At 48.7% G+C, this 23,243-nt stretch overlaps 2 protein-coding genes across 2 annotated transcripts in view; both read left to right on the forward strand.

Moving 5' to 3' along the window:
* The first annotated feature begins 448 nt into the window (after nt 1–448).
* On the forward strand, nt 449–4,555 carry LOC143822847 (uncharacterized). Its single transcript, XM_077308499.1, has 4 exons — nt 449–2,892; nt 3,362–3,445; nt 3,624–3,707; nt 3,987–4,555. Exons 1-4 carry the CDS (start codon nt 2,271–2,273, stop codon nt 4,484–4,486), a joined length of 1,290 nt encoding a protein of 429 aa, XP_077164614.1. The 5' UTR covers nt 449–2,270; the 3' UTR covers nt 4,487–4,555.
* Nucleotides 4,556–11,139: 6,584 nt separating this feature from the next.
* Nucleotides 11,140–23,243, forward strand: part of ALG13 (ALG13 UDP-N-acetylglucosaminyltransferase subunit) — a 59,690-nt gene continuing 47,586 nt past the window's right edge. Inside the window, exons 1-5 of the mRNA XM_077308826.1 lie at nt 11,140–11,284; nt 12,140–12,302; nt 12,749–12,887; nt 13,459–13,561; nt 20,990–21,223. Of these exons, the coding sequence (XP_077164941.1) occupies nt 11,204–11,284; nt 12,140–12,302; nt 12,749–12,887; nt 13,459–13,561; nt 20,990–21,223 (720 nt within the window). The 5' untranslated portion in view covers nt 11,140–11,203. The remainder of the gene's footprint in view (nt 11,285–12,139; nt 12,303–12,748; nt 12,888–13,458; nt 13,562–20,989; nt 21,224–23,243) is intronic.

Genomic DNA, 23,243 nt, shown 5'->3' on the forward strand with positions numbered 1-23,243 from the left:
CTCTTTCCACTCCCCGAAATCTAGGATGCTGATGACTTAGATCAACTCACCTTGACCACAAATGTATGTATACGGAAAAACACAGTGGAAGATCTTGCATATGTAACTCCTTCTGTTTAATTAGCACCTCGGGGCAAGTTGTTTATAAACAGAAAACAATCAGGAACACAAAAGTTATCCCCAACAGTATCCTGCATGCTGTTGATCTCAATGTTTCGGGATTCTTATTTGCACTAGATCTTTGGCCTGACCTGCTTGAAAGATACAAATCCGTCCCACACCAAAGCTATACTAATTGAGACAAATAGATGGTCCTCAAGTTTTTTAGCTGTCTTTTTGGTTATATTGCAGTTTTTCCCTCTGAAACCGAACTACAGAGGGGGGGGGGGGGACTAGCTGTATTAAAAATCCTAGTATCAGCGGTCCTTAGGGACAGTTCCTGAAAAAAAAACCCTTGCCTGACACTTATGGAATTTCACAGCTAGAAAACAGCTTCAGCAATGCATCACACACGAAACTGCCTCCTGTTGAATCAGACCCTTGTTTCATCAAGGTCATTATTTCCCTGCTCAGGCTGGTAGCCTCTCTCCCATGTCTCATACAGAAGTCTTTTACATCACCTGCTTCCTGGTTCTTCCATTTGGACGTTGGGGGTTGAACACAGGGGAATGTTCTGGGAATTAGGGGGTGAATTTCTGCCCCGCCAAAGGTGGGGTCCTCTCAGAGAAAAGCAGAGCTTCAGGACTTAAAAATGAACTTTGAACAGGGGCAGAATGCATTCTCCACATCCCTCATTTTCGATGCTAATAATGCTACATGGACCGTTGGCAGTTGCGCTTAGAAACCCGGCCCAATCCTGGGTCTTAAGCCTGCCTAAAGACTTATGTAATTTCTCTACTGAATTCTGAGGGGCATTTCCCACGGCTTAAAAATAGCACAATGGTAGCTGATTGAAAACGCTACTAATTTGCCATAACGCACGACGTCGTAAACAATCTGCAACAATCCTGAAACCGAACCGCCAAAAGCGCTTCGTTGTAGCGCTTCTAGGGGAATCCAGAAAACTGGATTCACCCTCCGGATAGCGATACACTCCTGCAACCAATCTGCAACACTAGCGCTAAAGACCTGTGCGTTACCATTGTTGCGGGTTCTTCAAAGTCCCTCCTCCCGAGCCTGTCCTCCAAACTTCCGGCGAACTGTTCGCCATTTTTTTTTTCTCCGAGCGAGCGGGGATCTACGAGGCAACGGGACAGCGACTGGCTTTCAAGCACGATCACTTTCGGAAATTCTGCCCGGACACCACAAGAGTTTTTCACAAGCACAGTGGCACACACCGTCACGTTCCCAAAATTTGCCCAAAGCTTAAAACCCCGTCTACCATCGGCCAGTCCTAGCGGAGTCAACGTACAGGGAGCATTTTAAAAAATTTTCCTCTGAGCGTGCCAACGAACGTTCGCCGCTCGCAGTCTCCTGCTTAGCTTAGAGGGGTTCAATAGACATGATTCGTGGTGATATCATGAGGGGCGGCTTATGTGTAGTGGGTCTTTGTGTGGTTCCCGGTGCGTGCTTGTGCTTGGGTGCGGACAACCCCTTCCATTGGCGGCTAGACCTCCGGCAAGCGGAGTTGCCGTCCCCCGTTCATTTTAAAAAATTTTCCTCTGAGCGTGCCAACGAACGGTCGCCGCTCGCAGTCTCCTGCTTAGCTTACAGGGGTTCAATAGACATGATTCGTGGTGATATCATGAGGGGCGGCTTATGTGTAGTGGGTCTTTGTGTGGTTCCCGGTGCGTGCTTGTGCTTGGGTGCGGACAACCCCTTCCATTGGCGGCTAGACCTCCGGCAAGCGGAGTCGCCGTCCCCCGTTCATTTTAAAAAACATTCCTCTGAGCGTGCCAACGAACGTACGCCAGTAACATGTCATGTTTGGTTGATTTATGCTGTGGCTGGTGAATATTATTGGGGAACTGCCGAGTACTGCCGCACTTGCTCTCGGTTGAACACCGGCATGCGTTTGTGTAATGGCGGACATTTTCCTAAAATGGCTCCCGCTGCATGTTCAAACTGCTCTTCTCGCGTGTAAACGAATACGCGCATGCGTTAAGTCAAACAACAAGGGCGCCAATCTGGCCATTAGGAGCAGATCCTGTTCCCGCGCGAGGAGTTTTGAACGTGACATGTGACCTGATGTGGCCAATGTGCGTGTCCCCTGCTGCCCTCCACCAATCAGGAGCCGGCTAGTCCCTTTGTCTTTGTGTGCGGGAAGGTATATGATCCGTTGCACCCTGCACCTCCCACCACCATTTTGCTCAGCTACTAGCGAAAGCAACATGGAATCGTCTTCTCAAGCCTCGTCCGTCCCTGCAACCGGCCGTGGCCCTACTTGGAGGGACGCGGAGATCAGGGACCTGATCGGGATTTTCTCGGAGGAGAAAATCCAGGACGCGTTCCAGTCCTCCCACAGGAATAGGGAGGTTTTTGAACAAGTGGCTATTAAGATGCGCGCCCTGGGCCACAACAGGACCGGCCTTGAATGCCGGTCGAAGACCAAGACAATGAGGGCAGAGTACATGCGTGCCGTGAACCATAATAAGGGTTCCGGCAACGAAAAGGTTACCTGCCCCTACTTCGAGGAGCAGCGCCAGCTGTACGGGGACGGGGAAGGATCCGGCAGGCCGAAGCGCGTCGGCCGGAGCCTTAAGGTGGTTCGGAAGCCGGCTGCCCCGGTCGAGGAACCACCCGCTGAGGAGGATCCCGGCGAGGGAACCTCGTCCAGCTTTCGCCCTCCACCCCCCGTCCAGCAACGAGCCGCGGAATCGGTAACGCTGGACCTGATCGCCATCGCTCCTGGGGAGCAAGAGGAGGCTCCTGAGCAAACGCCCCTTGCCTCCGGTAAGTGATTTTCTTTTTATTTTATATTTCCTTTTGAGCAAATGTGTGTTCTGACGTTTGGGCATCGTTTTCTCGTGTGTTCGTTGCAACGCATAAGATGGTAGGCTGTGGAGTGCTTGCTGTGGTTACTATTTGAAACGGTTTTAATTTTATAATTTTATAATTTAATTTTTAAAAGATTTTAAAAGAAGGTAGGCTGTGGAGTGCTTGCTGTGGTTACTATTTGAAACGGTTTTAATGTTATAATTTAATTTTAATTTTTAAAAGATTTAATAAGATGGTTGGCTGTGGAGTGCTTGATGTGGTTAGTATTTTAAACGGTCATGTTTAACCCACAGCCCCAAAATATTTGCTGCATGCCTCGCCCATAGGCCTTCTGCAGTACTTTGGCTCACTACTTTGGGAGCTTGCTTTGTGGTTCATGGTGTATGCTTGCTCATTTTTCACTATTTTCTGCTCTTGTCCACAGAGACACAGTTGCCAGGGACGGGGCCCCTAGAGTCTCCAGCAGCACCTGACGTGGATAGTGATTCGGGGGCATCAACTAACATTGGTAAGTATTAGTAAAAATAGGGGGGGGGCTGTTTTAACTGCTTTGTGCTTTTCTGTTTGTGCAGGGCAGCAGCACTGCTAAGAGAAAGAAGAGAGTCCCTCTGCGTTGCTGGTGTAGGCTTTGAAGCTGGCTTTGCCACCCTTTGGTCCTAGATCTTTTTTTTTTCCTTTTTTTGCAGATTTCATACCCGGAACACAGGAGGAGGAACAGCCTGGGGTGCTTGGACCTCCTGCCCGGCGCAGGCGGATACAGATTCAAGATGGTGAGCGTGCATGACCTGTTCCTTTCGAGCCATAGCTGCAGGACAATGTCGCTAGGCACTAACCATGTGCTCCCTTTTAATTGTTGAGAGTCCTGCTGTGAAAGTAGGCAAAAGTAAAAGCACAACATGGGCAAACAAACAATAGCCATGTGCTCACCGGGGATTGTTTAAATTCTTGGCAGGAAAACACGGGGACAAAAAAGGACACCATGTCCACCATGGTGTGTTTTGACTTTTTTGATGTTACTAACAGTTTTGTTTCTCATTTTTTGCCAACAGAGGTTCTTTCAGATGAGGAGGAGGAACCACCCCTGCCTCCAGGCAGCCCACCACCTAGAGGTGCGCTCCCAGCAGAGGAGAGGCTTACGAGGGAACGCGGCAGGCTGAGGCGCGTCTCAGTCTTGACAAGCGTGGGAGAGAGGCTCCTTGAGCACTGCTATGAGGAGTCACGGCGTGCCGCGGCCGCTGACCAAGCCATGCTCACACTCATTGCCCAGGAGGGGAGAAAATTGAGGGCAGTCCTTAGAGAGACAAACCAAATCCTACGCGAAGGCGTGGAGGAGGTGCGACTGATAAGGAGACTCATGGAGAGGGCAGTAGCGGTCATGGAAAGGGCCTACCCTCCACAAATCGCCCCCCCACCACCACCCACACCAACACCACCACTTCCAGCACCCACCCCACCAACTCCCTCTCAGAATGCCTCCACCCAAACAAGAAGGAGGACTATTCTCGGAAAGAGAAAAATTAAACCAGCAGACAAGTACTCCCCCTCCTAGTTTTGCCCACTTTTTCTATTTCATGTTATCTGTGTTTTGTTGTTTGTTGAATAAAGTTTATATTTTTGACTCTGTCTCTGTGTACCCTACTGTAGAATCTGCAAGGCTGAAAGCGGCCTCTCTAGTGATTGTGTATATTGTGGTACTGCTGTGTGGGTTGGAGGTTGGAGGGGTGTTAGTTCAAGGAGTTTTAGGAGTGTGGTGTGGGGTTAAATATGTGCGAGTTTAAGAAGTCACACTGGAGTCTTGTTATAAAATTTGCAATAACATTTTATTTTAAACAACATTTTAACAGGGGAAAAACATTAGGGAATGAAACTTGGAGCCCCACCAGCACCACCACCCCCCACCCCCCTGGAAAACCTATTTTTTTTAACAAAGGTATACATTTAACAGGGGAAAAACATTAGGGAATGAAACTTGGAGCCCCCCCCCCCCAACCCCTACCCCAAAACACAAACAGGAAACAAAACTCAGTTCCCACCGCTCCCCTCCCCAGCCCCTTCCATCGCCCTAACTCTCCTGCACAGCCGTCCCACGGTCCCCCTAACTTTGCGCCGGAAGAGCTCTTCGTCCTCCTTCTTCTTAACTGTGGGGAGGGAGAAAAAGTACACATTAGTACCACACATATTTTCAAATTTCTTTAGTTTACATGCATACACTTTTAAGTGGCCTTAGCCACAGTGTGAGATGAGTTGGGCAGTGGGGAACATAACCTACGTTCTTCCGCCTCCCTCTGTTGCCTGTGCTGCTCAATCTCCCCTTTCAGCTCTGCCACTTGAGCCTCCAGGGAAGTAACTCTGGCCTCCATGGCACGCAGCCTTGCCTCCACAGTTTCAGCTATAGAAATCAAACAAAGAATTTAATAACACTTCAAATGGGAGCATCACAGCAGGCTCCCATATGGCTCCATGGGGGTACACACACATGGGTCTCCCGCACAGGCATAAAACTCTCACCTGCAGCCTGTCCCGAGGTGGAAGGTCCCTCTTCCTCCCCCTCCTCACGCTCAGGTGCTGTTGCCAGCTTGGATGGTGATTGTGTGGCTGGGCAAAGAAAAAGACAAATCATAATTAAAAGCACACAAAACAGAGATGAAACACAGCAGGTAGACACACCACAGTTAGAGTCTAAGCGCATAACCAAAGTGGTTCTACAGTACTGGCTGGCTAAGTCTGAGGGGGTTGACAGCATCTAAATACTTTCTCGAATTTCATTGGGGACAGTAGGGGAAAGAGGCAGCTAGTCATTCCATGCATGTTTAAGGGCAAAACACAACGAGGGCAGCACTCACCCATATGCCTCCTCATGTCCAGGGGGGGCTTCCCAGCCTTCTCCCATATTTTAACCATCTGGTCGTGGAAGACCGTCCTCCCACTTGGCTGCGGGATCCCCCCCCACTGTTCCAGACTGTTTAGGAAGTCCAGCTTAAGGCGCTTGAATTTTGTCCGGACCTGCTCCCAGGTCCGGACGTAGCCCCTCTCCCTCAGCTTTGAAGCCAACACCAGGTAGGCACCCTTGGTGTGGCAATGGGTGCTGGCCATTAGGCGGCCAACACTTTTTGATTGTAGCACAAGCTCCAGAAGTGCCTCAGCCTCGGCGCGCTGCCAGAAGGAGCCCTTCCGTGGCTTCGGCATCTTCGGAATGACGGTTAGGGAACGAACGTGCGTTGCTCCGATCGACCACCCCGTTTTTTAAATGTATCAAAGCTGCCCACCAATAAAATTATTCCTTGGAACATGAGTGGATTGATCCTCCGGTTTGACAGGGGTCGCCAATACTTCCTGGCTACCCGCCTCCCCGAACTTTCCCCATTCAGCGCTTCCGTATTGTGTTTGTCAATTTCAGTGGGGAGTTAGCATTTAGGGCTGTCAAAGTGCTTTTGGACCAGAGAATCCCCGTTTTTTTGCTGGCAAAGTACACAAACCGCACAAGACAAGGTTAAACAAAGAACACAAAACTTTATTCAACAACAGAGTAGGAAAAACAATTAAACACGCCTCCTGTTTCTGTAGATGTGGGTGGCTATGGCGTCCCGAACCTTGCACCCCTCAGCATATATCCTTTTTCTCCTTGCTTCAGGGATGTCCTGTGTATCCTGAAGGACTACAGGTTCAGGTTCGTCCTCAGGGAAGGGGATGTTATGTCCCTTGTCCTCGCATATGTTGTGCAAAATCACACATGCGATTATCAGCGGAGTCACATTGTCAATATGTACATGGAGTCGTGACATTAAACAACGGAACCGTGACTTCAAACGTCCAAAGGCACGCTCCACTACATTCCTTGCCCGGGAGTGACTGAGGTTGTAGTGGCTCTGCACGTCCGTCCTTGGCCGCTTGTAGGGAGTCATGAGCCAGCGTCGTAATGGGTAGGCTCCGTCCCCGAGGACCAACGCCGGCACACGCACGCCCTCAATGGTGGCGGTGGGGTTTCCTGGAACAAAGACCCCTTCGTCCATGGCTTTCCTGAGGTTGGATTCCCTGAAAACAAGGGCATCATGCCTCCTGCCACTCCACCCCACCTCGGCATCGATAAACCGGCCGGAGAAGTCCACTGTTCCTTGCAGGAGAACAGAGCAAAAGTCCTTCCTGTTCCCGTACTCTTTTATGCTTCCCCCGGGGGCACGGATAGGGATGTGGCTTCCATCGACGGCCGCAAAACAATGCGGGAATCCAAGCCTGGCAAACCCGTCCATACTCTGGAATAAGGGAAAGAAAAGAATATAAGCCATGGCATGTCAGCGTGGGGTGTATCGCGTCTTCGTTGCTGACCTGTCAAACAAGAAAAAAAATTTAAAGGGCAAAGGGGATAGAATGACACTCACCGCTCCAAGCCGGTCTCCGAGGCACACGACTTTGCTGAACAATTCCGCCTCCATGGCGAGGCAGAACTCCTTAAGGATATCGCCAACCGTAGTGACTCCGAGTCCGAATTGCTGGGCTACTGTCCGGAAGTACTGAGGGGTGGCCAAGTACCACAATGCGGCAGCCACCCTTTTTTCAACTGGAACGGGGCGCCGCATGCCAGTGACTTGCCTCTCCATGCGTCCACGTAGAGCCTCCACGAGTTCAAAAAATGTCCCCCTCGACATCCTGAAGTTGGCAATCCAGTGGTCATCATCCCAGCGAGTCCACACAAAATTCTCCCACCAGTCAGAGGATCGTTCGTCCACCCAGAACTGTCTGGGGAACCGGACCTCTGCCAGAGCTTGCCAGCGTTTCTTGGCCGCCATGGTTACCCTTACAGAACGTCTTCTGCTGCTGGTCAGCGTTCCGGCCACCCGTTCTCGGTACTCCGCGATAGCAGACGTCCGACGCGACAAGGCGATATTCATGCGCTGGACCACCGCGAGCATGTAAGCCAGCAATTGAAAAATAAGCCTCTCCATTGCAACGTTGACCTGTGCTGCGGGCAGTAGGCTACGCAAACAAAAGAGTGAGGCCGACCGCGTGTCTGCCCAGGTGCATATAAGCAGGTAACCTGTGGGCGTGTACTGTGGGCGGGGATTAACCAATCAAACATGTCAATGCATCTGGTTCCTAGAAAACAATAGAAAACACGTTCCAAGGGCGCCAATGATTGGACGATAACGCGTTGCTACGGGGTTTCCTGGGTTTTTTAAAAAAAAAGGGAACCCCGACAAGTTCGGCTTCAGGGTCGAGGTCAAAGGTGTGCCTGCAGTTTGATTGACGGGCACGGGAGGCCAGAAGCGCTAAAAAGGGACCTCCTTTGTAGCGATAAGACGGAGAACCGGAAGCCTGTGGGTTACGAAAGTGGCGAGAAGTGAAAGTGCCAAATTCCGCAAAAACCGCAGCTGTGCGTTACGGGCACGGCTAGTTACATTTCGCTACTTGAAGTAGCGCTTTCACAAACGGCAACCAAATAGCAACTTTGAGCTCTGTGCGAAATGGCCCTGACTGTTGCATTTTATGTTTCTTTTTGTAAAGAGAGAGAGAGTGAGAGAGGGAGGGGGTTGTGTTTGGGGTTTTAGATTCTAAGAATATTGTCATGTAAAAACGTTGTTTATATATATTCTATGGTACTGTAGACTATTCATCTTTGTTTTATACTTATGTATGTTAGAGGTGTCAATGTTATTCCCTTTTCCTTTTTTGATATATAGAATTGTTTGATAGTAATTAATGGTAAGGGAGGTTGATGTCAGAGGGGTGGAGTGTCAGAATCACATGATTGCTGCCATGATTGAAGTTCACAGGTTGTCAAAAGTGAATCCATCTTGTGTCTGTGTAACTATGGTTCACATTGTCTGTAACCCTGAACCCATGCTCTGTTGCTTTCTGTCTTTTTTGTAAGGCTTCTGCTAGACTGTTTTATCTTTGTGAAGTGGTGAAGGTCGGAGATGGGCTCGTTATCACTCTTGGCCCAATGCCCAGAACGGACATCTGTTGGTGGGGGCTATTTGCTCTGAGAATGTAATTCCATTTGCGTGGGAAAAGGAATCTGTAAAACTGGCACCTGGACACCTAGTGTTCAGAATTGACTTCAAACGTCATGGTGTGAGCTGCTTGGAATTAAATGCTTTTTATTCAGAAGTGTGTCTCCAGGTCTGTCAATCCTGACACTTCAGCATATCCCACCATGCTGGGATGGGGGGGGGCATAAATCCTTGGGACTCACATTCCAGCTCTATCTCAAGAAGTGAACCGTGACTTAAGAAAGCTCCTCCCTTGCCACAAATGTGGCTGGTTTTGCAGGTGCCCCTGGACTCCTGCTCTTTTCTATCTTCCAGAGCTTAACTACACAAAACAGGCTTTCGTGGAATCGGTGTGCTTGAACTATAGCAAGCAATAAGCCTAACATCTAGTCACCTTTATTTGCTGCCAGTCCTGATCCCAATCAGTTCTCCTCCCTTGAAGGCTAAAATATTCCTGGAAAAGATCCTGCCCTCTCTTCCTTCCTTCTACGGACAGAAGCCAAGGCTTGAATGCTGGCACAATGGTTGAGGTTACCTAGGAACTATCACTGAGGGAATTTGTTTCTTAAAGGTTGAGGAGCTCCTTCTATAATTTTGGAGATTTTAACCCCTTGATTTGTTTTAAAAAATCAGATTTTTCTGCCAGAACATGGTGGTCTTATCCACTGGTCATTCCAGACAAGTCTGCAGGTTTTTCTCAGGGCTGTAGAGAAATCTGTCCTTTCAGTCAGATCTAGATCCACAGATATGGCCATGTTAAGAACTGGATACACAGATGATTACTAACGAACATGAAGTGCTTTGAACATTCTTAAGAGCTATTTAAAAGTGAGGAAGCAATGTTGCTTATTTAGCTGTGGATATACTCCTTGTATTCATGCAGTGCCCTCCAGTGGATGCAGTATATAGATGTTGATTTAAGGCTCAGAGTGTCTTTATACATCCTTTGCAGAAATTTAAGTTTATTGTAAACTAGCAATAAAGCCCATTGTGCAGAAAAATTCAGTGGGCTGTAGGTAGCAGTTGATGTGAAGGGCTGCCCAGAGCCCATCTCCCAGGTAGCACACCGGTGCCACTTCACCCCCACATTGGCCCACAGTCTGCCCTTTGTGTCCGCCATTGCTGCTGAACTCCAACTATAAAGATGAACTACTCAGGTGAAAGTGGCCACTTTCTTTTCTCCCCCCACCCCAATATGCAGTAACAATATAACATCATACCATTGTAAACACACCGGGAGCTACAGGGGAAGGGGGATTGAGAATGAAGAAACAATACAAGCATGTGGCATTAAAACCTACCACCAAAAAGAAAATAAAGAAACTGCATGGACAGGTTAAGGGAAGTCTGAATTCCATTGGTTTGTTAATATGATCTCTCCCTGGAAACCTGTGTGTGTGTGTGGGGGGGGGGTGTGAACTATGACCAGTTCCAATATTCCCAGCCTGCACTTGCTACAAACCCTTGGTTTCCCCTGGAAGGGGTGGCTCCGGGCCATGGGAAGGTCAATGGATTTTCAAGAGTATCACTCCATTCAGTATGGCATTGGGCACAGTCAGGCTTCACACTGGAAGGAAAAAAGAATTTGGCATGTCAGACATCAGATTGATGTATGCAACACTGGAACTAAGGGAGCGATTATCCATAGCCTTATCAGGAAAAGCAATCCAATAAGACGACTGTGTTTCTCAACTGTACAAATAAATTTGGTGAGATGAAAGTCTGCAAACTCATAGCAACTGATATATATTTTCTGTTTATGAAATAGGAAGGGATTAAACTAAACTGAGAAGAAACCCACTGCTTGTATCTTACTCCTTAGCTCATTCTTCCAAACCTCTATGCACAAAAACCTCTATGCACAAAATACAAAAATCACTGTTTTTTTCATGTCTAGTAGCCCTGCAAGAGAAAGGATAGAGAAGAATGTCAGACCACCCAAACAGTAAATAAAAACAATAAAATCAGAGTCCAGTGGCACCTTTAAGACCAACAGAGGTATAAGGCATGAGCCAACACGGCTACTCATTTGAGTAAATAAAAACAGTGTGTGTGTGTGTGTGTGTGTGTGTTTTGGTTGTGGAAGCAGAGGCTCATGGGAGTTGTAGTCCATGGGCATCTGGAGAGGCACAGCTTGTGCTGGGACCAGCCAGCAAGGCATTCTAAGCGCTTCTCCTGACGCCGCGCCCTCCCTCCGCCAGGGGGCGCTCGAGGCCGCGCTTCCTCTGGCCGCCTCTCCCTCCTAGACCGGCGCCGCCGCCGCCGCATTTCCCTCCGCCATGAAGACGGCCTTCGTCACGGTGGGCACCACCAGCTTCGACGATCTCATCGCCGCCCTAACGGACACCGAGGCTCCGCAAGTGAGGCCCGGCCGTAGGGAGAGGACGGGCTCCGGCCTTGGCCTGCAGGCCTCGGTCGCTAGGCAACCGGCGCGGGCAGGGAGGCACTTCCGGCAAGAGTGGGCGGGCGCCGGCCTGTAGGCCCCCGTCGCTAGGCAACCGGCCCGGGCGGGGAGGCTCTTACGGCAGCGGGTCGTGTGTTTGCTTCTGGCCCGCGCCCCTCACTCTCCATTGCAAAGCCGCCTTTCCCTCTGGGTCATGGCGGGCGGTGGGGCTTAGTCCTGCCGGCAGGTGCGGCCCGTCGGTGGCTCTCCCGAACTACAATTCCCGTGAGCCCTTGCCAGCTGTATGCACTAAACCAGGGGTGGACGAATGCTGGCATGGGCTCATGGGAATTGTAGTCCATGGACATTTGGAGGGCCACAGTTTGCCCATCCCTGGCAGAACAAACCTAAATGTGAATTAGCACAATAAAATCACCTTTCAGGTGCTCCTGGACTCTGATTTTATTGTGCTACTTCAGATCAACATGGCTACTCATTTGAATCTAAATGAATTACTCTCTCCCTGCAGATTCAAATGAGCAGCCGTGTTGGTCTGAAGTAGCACAATAAAACCAGAGTCCAGGAGCACCTTTAAGACCAACAAAGATTTAAGGCATGAGCTTTTGAGTGCAAGCACCCTTTATCAGACTATGATCTTCTTACATGACAGGGAAAATATAGCAGGAATATATGATTTTTGCTATGTATTCCCTGTCATGTAACAAGATCATAGTCTGACGAAGAGTGCTTGCACTCGAAAGCGCACACCATGAATAAATCTTTGTTGGTCTTAAAGGTGCTACTGGACTCTGATTTTATTCTCTCCCTGCAGGTTTTGCAGGATCTTGGCTACAGCCGACTAGTCCTCCAGATTGGTAGGGGTACAGTGGTTCCAGTTTCTGTCAGCACACCTGTGTTTATCCAGGAAGTATATCGGTACAAGAGCTCACTGGTGAAAGATATTCAGGAAGCAGATCTCGTCATAAGCCATGCAGGTAATGCTTCTTAGATTTGAACCAGCAGGCTCCCGCCCAGTGGCCAAACGAAGGCAAACTCTTTGCTTTGGCCCATCTGGGTTTTTGCATATCATGGGTGAGCTGTCAGCATAAAGCATAAGTATGAAACATAAAAGTCTGGGAGGATCTTGCTTTGTAGTGAGGGGGAAGTGGCTGCAGGGGTTATACTGGTATTTAAAGAATTTGTGAGTTTCCTGTGCTCAAAGGAAATGGTGCAGTTTTTTTTTACTGCATATTGGGGTGGGGGGAGAAAAGAAAACCTTGCCGATACCAGTTCCACGATTGCAGAGAACTTTGACAAAAAAAGGATATAATTGGCATTACGCTTTATGACTTGAGAACAATTGATATGCATGTATGGAATTGCTGCTAAATTAAACATAACAATCTGCATAATACTCTTCTGTACTGTTTTATATCTGTAGGTGCCGGTAGCTGTCTGGAAGTATTGGAAGCACAGAAACCATTACTGGTGGTTGTAAATGACAAGCTGATGGACAACCATCAGCTAGAGTTGGCAAGACAATTGCACAGGGATGGACATCTCTTTTATTGCACGTGCAGGTATGCTTCCTCTTTGAACACCGTTGGGCATAACAGCAAGGTGTGTTGAAGTCTGACAACCACCGACTGAACCTGAAGAAGACTCCATGTCTCTCTGGGTTGCTTAAAAGACAAAAGCGAGATGTTGCTACTTGAATTTGGCATGTGGAGCTCAGCTGAGGAGGGAGCTGATTTCATACAGTTCCTGCCAACTTAGGGGCAGATGAGTGAATTAAGGTTGAGTGCTTACAATAGAATGATAGAACAGCTCCAGGTGGTCAGAAAGCTATCTTCCCAGGGGCTTCTCTGGAAGGATGGGTTGGTTGGTTGGTTAAAGACTTTTAATCTGCCTTCCGACTTTGCAGAACTCAATGTAAATAAAACAATTGACTGCATTACTACATATTTCAGTTTCAGCCTTAATATCTGGGCCCGACCCATGTTCTTTCAAGACTATGCGGTCTTATGTTCCAAATTTTGGGAGTTCTTATTAAAATCATTGGGCAGTATAAAAACAGGATGATCCCATGAAGTTCTTTGGAGGAAGGGAAGAACGTAAGTGTTATTGGTTGTTGCTGTTCTGTTTCTGTAGAACTCTCCTCCAGACTCTGCAATCAATGGACTTGTCAACACTGAAGCCCTTCCCACCCGGAAAGCCTGAAAAATTTGCTGAGTTCTTGGACAAAGTAGTTGGAATTAAATAAGGGAGCTGTAAAAGGGAGATCCCACATTGGGAAATGGCTTTATTGTGTAAATATATATCTATGTAAATACGTCTGTGTTATCAAATTATAATTTTATCTAACCACATGGCAAAAGATAGCAGCATTCATTTACTTACCGCTGGGCCACTCGGCACAAGCAGGAGAACAATGTGGCCAATGCAGGCTGTAGACTTCATCTCTTGGTTTTCAGATCTGCAGAAATGCTGCTTGCTCCAGTGGTCTGTATGCTACCATTATAGTGAAGGGGTTAGGAGAGGGAAGCCTTGGATGCCACTCCAGCCCCTCCTCACCTGTTTGTTGTCTCGCTCTTGTTTGCTGCCTTTTCACATGTCTCACCCTCCACATCGGCCGCTGGAAATGGCAGAAGAGAGCAGTGCGCCTTTACATTATTATTTATTATTATTATATTTATATACTGCCCTCCCCGAGGGCTCAGGGTGGTTTACAGAAAACAGGGAGGATACAATTAACACGTGGTACCAGGTAATAACAGCGTTAATAACAATAATAATTTAACATGATAACATGAGAGCCAGTTTGGTGTAGTGGTTAGGAGTGGTTAGGACTTCTAATCTGGCATGCCGGGTTCGATTCTGCGCTCCCCCACATGCAACCAGCTGGGTGACCTTGGGCTCGCCACGGCACTGATAAAACTGTTCTGACCGGGCAGTGATATCAGGGCTCTCTCAGCCTCACCCACCCCACAGGGTGTCTGTTGTGGGGAGAGGAATGGGAAGGCGACTGTAAGCCGCTTTGAGCCTCCTTCAGGTAGGGAAAAGCGTCATATAAGAACCAACTCTTCTTCTTCTAATAACAATGATACATAAAATAGAAATTGTAAGAGCCTCAGCTCAACTCTTACTGGACCCTGTGGGCAACCAATTAATGTTGGTCGTGGAGAGGGTGGGGAGCTTGAGGGCCAACTGGAAGCAGTGGTTTGGTCGACCTCAACCAAATGCCTGGCGGAGGAGCTCCCTTTTGCAGGCCCTGCGGAACTGTTTAGGTTCTGTCAGGGCTCTGATCTCCTCTGGGAGCTCATTCCACCAGGTGCGAGCCAGAATGGAGAAAGCTCTGGCCCTGGTTGAGGTCAAGCGGGCTTCCTTGGGGCCAGGGACCACCAGGAGGTTGGATGTAGTAGAGCGCAGGGCTCTCTGAGGAGTGTAGGTGGAGAGGCGGTCCCTCAGGTATACTGGGCCCAGACCACGTATGGCCTTAAAGGTGATAACCAACACCTTAAGCCTGATCCGGAATTCAACCGGGAGCCAGTGCAGCTGCTGGAGGATGGGCCGGATGTGGGACCTCCGAGGTGTTGCTGTGAGAACCCTGGCAGCCGCGTTCTGGACTAGTTGCAGTTTCCAAATCAAGGATAAGGGTAGGCCAGCGTAGAGTGAGTTACAGAAGTCCAGCCTAGAGGTGACCGTTGCGTGGATCACTGTGACCAGGTGTCCTGGGGCCAAGTAGGGTACTAGTAGCTTGGCTTGGTGAAGGTGGTAAAATGCTAGCCGAGCTACCGTCATGATCTGAGCCTCCATTGAGAGGGAGGCATCAAGTATCACTCCCAAATTCCTGGCGGAGTGGCCCACTTTTAGCTGTACTCCATCCAGATTGGGTAGGCACGCTTCCTCGCTTGGACCTTTCCTGCCCAGCCACAGCACCTCCGTCTTTGAAGGGTTGAGCTTCAGATGACTCTGCTTGAGCCATCCCATCACCGCTTCCAGGCAGCTGGCTAATGTTTCTGGGGGAGAGTCAGGGCAGGCATCCATCAGGAGGAAGAGCTGGGTGTCATCGGCATATTGGTGACAACCCAGCCCAAACTTCCGCACCAGCTGGGCAAGAGGGCGCATGAAGATGTTAAATAGGGTTGGAGACAGGATTGCCCCTTGGGGGACTCCGCAAGGTAGTTGGTGGCAGCTTGATGAGCTCTCGCCTAATGCTACCCTCTGTCTGCGATTCCAGAGAAAGGAGATCAGCCACTGAAGGGCAGTCCCTCTGATCCCGGCATCGGCAAGGCGGTGAGCTAAAAGCTCATTATCTACTCTGTCGAACGCTGCTGAGAGATCTAGTAAAATAAGCAGTGCCGATCTGCCCCGATCCAGCTGGCGGCGGAGGTAGTCCATCAGGGCGACTAGCACTGTCTCTACCCCATGGCCAGGCCGGAAACCAGACTGGGATGGGTCTAGGACCGAAGCTTCTTCCAAGTATGTGGACAGTTGGTCCATGACTGCTTTTTCAAGCAGTTTCCCCAGAAATGCTAATTGCGAGACGGGGCGATAGTTGGATGGCTATATGTGTCATGCTTCCACCTGTCAATCAAGCCAGGCAGCCAATCCCCTTTATCCATGTTTTAAAGATCCCACAATGCCTACTAATTTTTTTTTAAAAATTCATACTTCTTAATTGCAGTACCTATTCATAGGATCATAGATGCATAATGCTTTTTGTACACCACCCCTTATGGGATCACGAGTCCTTAGATCCTTTTAAGAATTATCTCGCTCCTGATTTTGTGGGGGGGGGGGAGACTTTAGAGAAGCACACTTAGTGTTATAACTTTGAAAAAAATATTTCTGGCATTGCCTGCACGCTTGTCTGCCTATTTATTGTTCCAGGATGTTAGCCATTTTTAAAAAGACATTCCCGTCCCCGGGAACAAGGGAGAGGGAGGCAGGACAAGGCAGGCCCCTTTAGCGCATTTGAGCCTCCATACCTTCCCTCTGCTGGTTGCTTTCCCTTAGCTAGCGCTAAATAGGTTGGGGAATACACTTTATGCCATTCATTCCCCAACTAGCACTTTAAAATGGAGGATGTAGCCAGCTGGTTACTGCCCAGACACTGGATGTTGGCAAAGTCATATGGAGGGGCCAGAATATAACGACTACATAAGGTAAGCATTTCACTACATTTAACGGGTGCGGAAATGCCCTAATTAACTCCCACCCCATCAGGAAACTCTTCCAAGACCATCATGAAACCCATTCAGGAAACTGGTTGGAAAAGCCTGATATAGATTCGAGTTCGGTGGTCATGTTGGTCTGAATAAGCAAAACAAAGTTTTGAGTCCAGCGCCATCTTTAAGACCAAAACGTTTAATTCCGGGTAGAGATTTTTGTACGCATATACACTTCTTCAGATAGATCCTAGTAGGCCACCATGTTGGTCTGAAGCAACAGAAGAAAGTTTGAGTCCAGGAACTCCTTTAAGATCCACAAAATTTGATTCTGGGTATAGGTTTCACGTGCCTGCACACTTTTCCAATGGGATACAATTGCATAGTCGTGTTGGTCTGAAGCAGAAGAACAACGCTTGAGTCCAGAGGCACCTGGGCCAACAAGGTGTTTTATTCTAGGCATGAGCTATGATGTGCATGCTTGTATGCGCACCCAAAAACTTAGACCTAGAATAAAACTTTGTTGGTCTTAAATGGGTGGGCAAACTGTGGCCCTCCAGAAGTCGTTGGACTACAATTCCCATGAGCCCCTGTCAGTTACTGGGGCCATTTGCTTAAAGTTGCCTCTGGGCTCAAACTTTGTTCGTACAGATTCAAGTGGGTGATATTCCAGATCAATCCCAACAGCATTCAAAGGATATGGTTTTTGGGTAAGTGGATCTCCAGAAAGTTAATTGTTAGCTAGGAGGAAGGTTGCAACTCTGCAGCAGAGTGATGACCCAGCCAAGATCTCTTCTTTCCCCAGCTGCCTCCTCCTGTGTTGTTAGTTCTCTGATTGAGAGGAATCGCCACCTGAGGTCCTTTCCAGTGGCAGAGAATCAGGAGCAGCTGAGGAAACTGCAAATAAAGATCCTGTCAAAGGAGGAAAAAAAAGGGAAGCCCAATAGGATCCACACCTGGAAGCAAGCAAGCAAGCAAGCCAGATGGGAACAGGGTGCAACCCACTTCACCGTAAAGATACATAGAATCAACTGCAGGGCTACAGTCTCAGAAGCATAATGGGGAGCGTTTACTTCAGGATGGTTAACTTTGGAGTCACTTTTCATGTATGGGGGCTCAACAGAGTTTTAGGATTAAGAAACATTGGCCTCTCCACCAGGTTTTTAAAATGGCAAATGTGTTAGGCTCTTTGTTTTTTCACGATGTGTAACTTTTCATGGGGGATTATATCATGTGCTATTTGTCTGGGCACTTATTTTAAATGGAAACAGGCTGTCTTTTCCCAATAACCTCCCCCCCCCCACACACACACAGACACACACACATTTTATTCTGCAGAAAGCTTTTATTCACTTCTTGCAGGCTCAAAGGTATTTCCTTCAGGCGCAGAGGGCATCATTCTGACTGGCATTGGCTCTTTCTCCCAGTGGGCTAGACATGCTGGCCTGTTGTAACAAGAAAGAAACACCAATTCCTTCGGCACCTTAAAGATCTGTATCCATCTCAGCAGCTGCTGCATATGACACAGCAGACTAGTCCTCATGCACACAGGTGCACTAGAGATGCGTACGAACTCTTGAGGCTGGTTACCATGATGCCATGCAGGGCAGTACCTGCCATATCCTACACATAGCTTTTGGGATGTACTTTGAGTTGCAACCCAATGCTGTCACACAATTATTTTGCCCCCTTCCTGCTAGGTTTTCAATCCAAAGTAGAAAATGTGCCTTGGCTTTTAAATCAGCTGTGGGGACGAGCTTTTGCAGAGCAAATGAATACACGATTAAAGAGTGTCCTGCATAGTGCAGGAGGCTGGACTAGATGACCCGTGAGGAACCTTCCAACTCTATGATTCTATACTATTTGCTGGTTGAAAATTACAACATGCTTTGTACACCGATAATCCTCATGTATCTCCTTTCTTGTACGTGATTTGGATAGCTTTCCTGTGCCTTCATTTGTTCTGCAGTTGTCCCATCTTTCACGCATTAAAAAGCTAAGTTTGTGTTTGTGTGTGTGTGTCTTTGGGTTCCTGCAGGGTCCTGAAGATGTAAGCAGCGATTCACGAAAGCTCTTCCCTTCTTTAAGGCAGCCTTTCTCAACCCTTTTACTGCTGAGAAATCCCTGAAACATTCTTCAGGCATTGAGCAACCCCAGAAGTGAAGTCAGCAAGCTACACTCCTTGCCACACCCACAGAAGTCACACCCCCAGACACTTCCACCAGATGTGAGATCATGCTCCGTCAACCCCTCCTCCTGCAATGCAGTTAAAATGATAGTATTTACCTGTTTGGACTCCGGTGGCTAATACACGTGATGAGCCTCAGCCAGCAAGGATTTTTATGACCAGGGGCCCTCTCCTTTCCACCCCCTCCAGGCCATCATTGGCCTGGCGGAGCTAAAAGAGTTCCGCAGGGCCTACAAAAGGGAGCTCTTCCGCCAGGCATTTGGTTGAGACCAGGTGACCAGCAAGGTCTACAGGGCCCCTGCTCCCTCCCTCCCAGAAATCCACCCATGCATTCTGCCCTGGACCTGCTTGCATTGTTATACTCTGTTACTTCTGTTATAGTTTAATGTTATTGTGAAAAGCTGACTTCCATACACTGCTTTCTGTGTTTTATGTAAACTGCTCTGAGCCTCAGGAGAGGTTGGGAATTAATACAATAAATAAATAAATTTTGGGAGGGGTAGGTGGGCCAACATAACCATTTACTCTATAAATGTTTAACATTTTTTTACAAAAATATATTAGAAATTACTTAACTCCCACCCAAACTTGGAAATCCTTCCAATCCAGGGCCATCAAGAAACCCCAGGGTTTCATGAAACCCCCATTGAGAAAGCCTGCCTTAAGGTGTGCTCTTGCTACAGGGAGCTTAACCCATCTTGGAAACTGCATGTAACCACAGAAAACAATTCTTTTGTGATGTTGGTGCTTTGCCTTGCATAGACCGTTTACGCCAGGGGTAGTCAAACTGCGGCCCTCCAGATGTCCATGGACTACAATTCCCAGGAGCCCCCTGCCAGCAAATGCTGGCAGGGAGCTCCTGGGAATTGTAGACCATGGACATCTGGAGGGCCGCAGTTTGACTACCCCTGGTTTACGCACTGGGAATTTCACCACCCCGGCTCCCATGCAGGAGCAAAAATCGGGGGCAGATGAGGCGCACCAGGCCAAATGCTCCCCCGTGTGGGTGCAGGAAGAGGTAGGGCAACCTGCCAGGAGTAAAACTCCAGCCTGCAGCCCAGCATGAAACCTCCAGTGTGTAAACGGTCATAGTGGGGAAGCAGCCTACTCAAAACTCATGGTTACCATTCTGCATTGCTGGGCAATGCGGGTATCTGCCCCCAAATCTCGGTCCCTTGTCTTGCTAACCAAAACCTTAAGATACATGCCTGGCATCATTTTCACGAAATGGAAACCACACTTATTGAAAGGATCGATAAGCGTGACGTTCCCTTGCACGAGGATGGGTTGGGAAGTTATAACACACTTCGTGGTTTACCAAGGCCTGCCTCTCCGTAGCAGGTTTAGACTTCCATGGCGGTCCCCCATCCAGACACTAACCATGGAACAATCCCACACAACAACTGAATAGACCTGTGCAGGATTTGCACAATTATGTGACACTGAATTTCCACCTGAAGACTCAGCAAGGCAGCTGGGCAAGCAGCAAAGTCAAGGCAATAGAATCAACCTGCCCACCACTTCCATAGGAGAAGTACACAGGTGAGCCCACCTCTGCTGCTCTCATCGGCTGGGTCCAATGCCAGCAGCCCCACCTGCAAAGGGGGGGGGGGAAACCGCTGCTCCCTCCCATTGTTTGCACTGTTACAATTATCAGTTATTAGCATTATTGTTATGGTATTTATATATTATGGATTGTCTCATGTATTGTTTATACGTCTTACATAAACTGCTCTGAGCCTCCCGGTAGGGCAGTATATAAATAAAATAAAATAAAAAAATAGTACACTAATGGAGGCAGCTGTAATGCCAAGAGATCTCCAAGCCCACGACTGGCTAGGATCATAGAATAATAGTTGGAAGGGACCTCATGGGTCATCTAGTCCAACCCCTGCACTATGCAGGACACTCACATCCCAATTGCTCATCCACTGTAACCCATAATTCCTTTGAGCCTTTATAGAATCAACCTGTGAGCTTCATTGTTAAAAATGGTACACTCTTGTCTGGGGCAGCGATGCTCTGTCGTAGGGTGCTGGAGGGCAACAGTGGGAAGGGTGCTGGGCCTGCTGGTGGACCCCTGGGTGAAATGGAGCTTTGGAATGGGTGCTCCACTGGCCTGACTCAACCCTCCCCGAGAAAGTGGGCCTCTCCTCCCGTGCGTCCCCTCTAACTGCGGGCGCGGGTTGTGGGTTCGAATGTCGCGCTGCCCCCCAACCGGTGCCCCCTCCCTTCGGCCCGCGCCTGCGCTGTCGTTCCCTTTCCAGCTGGAGCTCTTCTTAAGCCCAGGTGCGAAGCGCTCGAGGCTTTGGGCTACTTCTGAGCGTCTCCGCCGTCGGACCGAACGGAACCGGAGTCGGGCGAGCAGAAAGGGGTGCTTTCTCGCTCTCTCTCGCCTCGCCCCTCGTTTCCCACGATGCAGAAAGGCTGGAAGCGGTACTTCGGGCAGAAATGCCTGAGCGAGGTGACCATGGACGAGTACCTGGCCAGCCTCGGGCTCTATCGCAAGCTCACCGCCAAAGACGCCTCGTGCCTCTTTCGGGCCGTTTCCGAGCAGGTAAAACTGTGACGCAGGCAGCTTCCTTGCAGGCTTTGCCTCCCCCTGTCCTCTCCTCCCTCTTGTAAGTTTGGGGGCTTCGAGAACAGGAGGCGGGGGAGACTCGAGCCTGGGGCCAAAAGAGCAAAGGGGTTTCCTTTGAATGCAAAACTAGAATAGAGTAGACTTTAGAGTAGAATAGCATGGAGTTGGAAGGGCCGTCTGGTGTCCTGCATGACCCATGAGGTCCCTTCCAACTCTTCTTATTCTATGAGTCTGGTCCCACCCCCGGCTTAGTGCAGGATCAGTCTAAAACCTCCAGGAGAAGGATCCATGCAGCTGTTGCTTTGAAACCACCGGTGAGGAAGGAGCTCCCCGCCTCCTGAGGCAGCCCGTCCCACCGCTGAACTGCTCGGACTGCGGATATATTTTTGCATCCTCCTTTCCTGTGCGAGGTGGACGCAGTCAAGGGGATTGCAAAGGAAGGGCATGCAATGTGAAAGACGCCTTACTGGGCTGGTCCACTGGGAAAGGAGAGAAAGAGGCATGGTTTCTGAGGCTCAGCCCCACTTGGGAAGGGTCCTTGCTTGCAACGCCCCTGTAAGGTAGGCCAGTGTTGATTCTCATTGCTTGGAGAGGAGAGCTTGTGCTTGCTGCCTGGCCTAAATGCACCCAAGAAGATTGAGCCAGAATTGAGATTTGAACTGTGGTCTTAATTTCATAGCCTGGAATCTCAGCCCCTTAAGTCCTAACTCTAGCTGCAGCCTGGGTGAATGTGCCTGGCCCATTAAAAAATGCAAGGAATTTTAGAGCTGACTGGAAGAGAAGCACAAATTTTAGGCCCCTTCATAGACATAGCTGTTAGCAGTATGGCTTTTTATCAGAAATACTTTGTGTGCACCATCACATTGAGCTTCCTTACAACAGCCCTGTAAGGCAGGTCGTCGCGTGCTGGAAAGCAGGTGGTCAAGAGTGAATTATGCACAGCAAGCTTGGCCTTCTATTGCATCAGACCATTGGTCCAACCTTAAAACGAACATGCACAAGAAAGCTTTTGCCTATTGATATTGTAGGTGCCACCAGAAGCCAGCTTTATTCAGCTGCTTTGGACCAACATGGCTCCCCACTTGAATCTATCAATATAAAGCAATTTCATCTGTGCCATGAGAGATTTGAACTCAGGGCATCCAGTTCAGCATGTTTCTAGGGCAGAACTGTTAGCTGCCATTGACTGCAGTGTCCCTGATCCTGACTATATCCCCATTAAACTACACAAGCTAAGTTATACAAAGTTGTACTCCCCTCTGTTTCCTTTCTGCTTTCTGCAGAAACATTCCAGATAGTTATGAGAACACTGAAGTCATAAAAAATAACCCATTTAGGACCTCAAGTTTGTCTCCACATGAGAACCACTTTGAACCAACACTCTTAAACCTGGGAGCAGTTTTTGAGGGTCCCTCGTAATGCAAGCTCAGCCTTGGAAAGTCCTGGGGCTTCCTGGAAGGAGCATTTACATGCAGGACCCTTGAGCCCAGTTGGGCTTCTTGCCTGCCTGCACCATTTCTCATTAAGTAGAAAGTGAAAGTTACGATTTTTTAATGCACAGTTCTGGTAAACAGGATAATGGCTAACTGGGAAAGGTTTCATCTATATCCAGAAACTAAAAGAAGATTTGCTGCTAGTGGATACTAGAGAATGGTAGTAACCAAGTTCTAGTCACACAGCCTATGTTTATTAACAGAAATGTCACCCAGCTGGCTGCATGTGGGGGAGCGGGGAATCAAACCCGGCTCGCCAGATTAGAAGTCTGCACCCCTAACCACTAGACTAAGGTGACCAGATTTTAACATTGGTAAAGCAGGACACCATTGGCTGGGGGGGGGGGGAGTTCTTGATTAAAAATTTGGTCTATATGGAGCAACAAAAAGTTTCATAGAACGCATAGAATGCAAAAATAGTATTGTAATATATATATATTTAATTTCAACATAAGTACAATTTGCCAGTTACCCCCAGATGTCCCTCCAAAAGTGGGAGAATC

Source organism: Paroedura picta, chromosome 13 (assembly GCF_049243985.1).
Source record: "Paroedura picta isolate Pp20150507F chromosome 13, Ppicta_v3.0, whole genome shotgun sequence".
Classification (NCBI taxonomy): Eukaryota; Metazoa; Chordata; class Lepidosauria; order Squamata; family Gekkonidae; genus Paroedura; species Paroedura picta.

Excerpts from the sequence above, each read along its gene's own strand:
- LOC143822847 (XM_077308499.1), top strand. The coding sequence starts at position 2,271 with ATGATCCGTTGCACCCTGCACCTCCCACCACCATTTTGCTCAGCTACT. Across the intron at positions 2,893-3,361 it reads GCAAACGCCCCTTGCCTCCG|AGACACAGTTGCCAGGGACG; the intron begins GTAAGTGATTTT and ends TCTTGTCCACAG. Across the intron at positions 3,446-3,623 it reads GGGGGCATCAACTAACATTG|ATTTCATACCCGGAACACAG; the intron begins GTAAGTATTAGT and ends CTTTTTTTGCAG.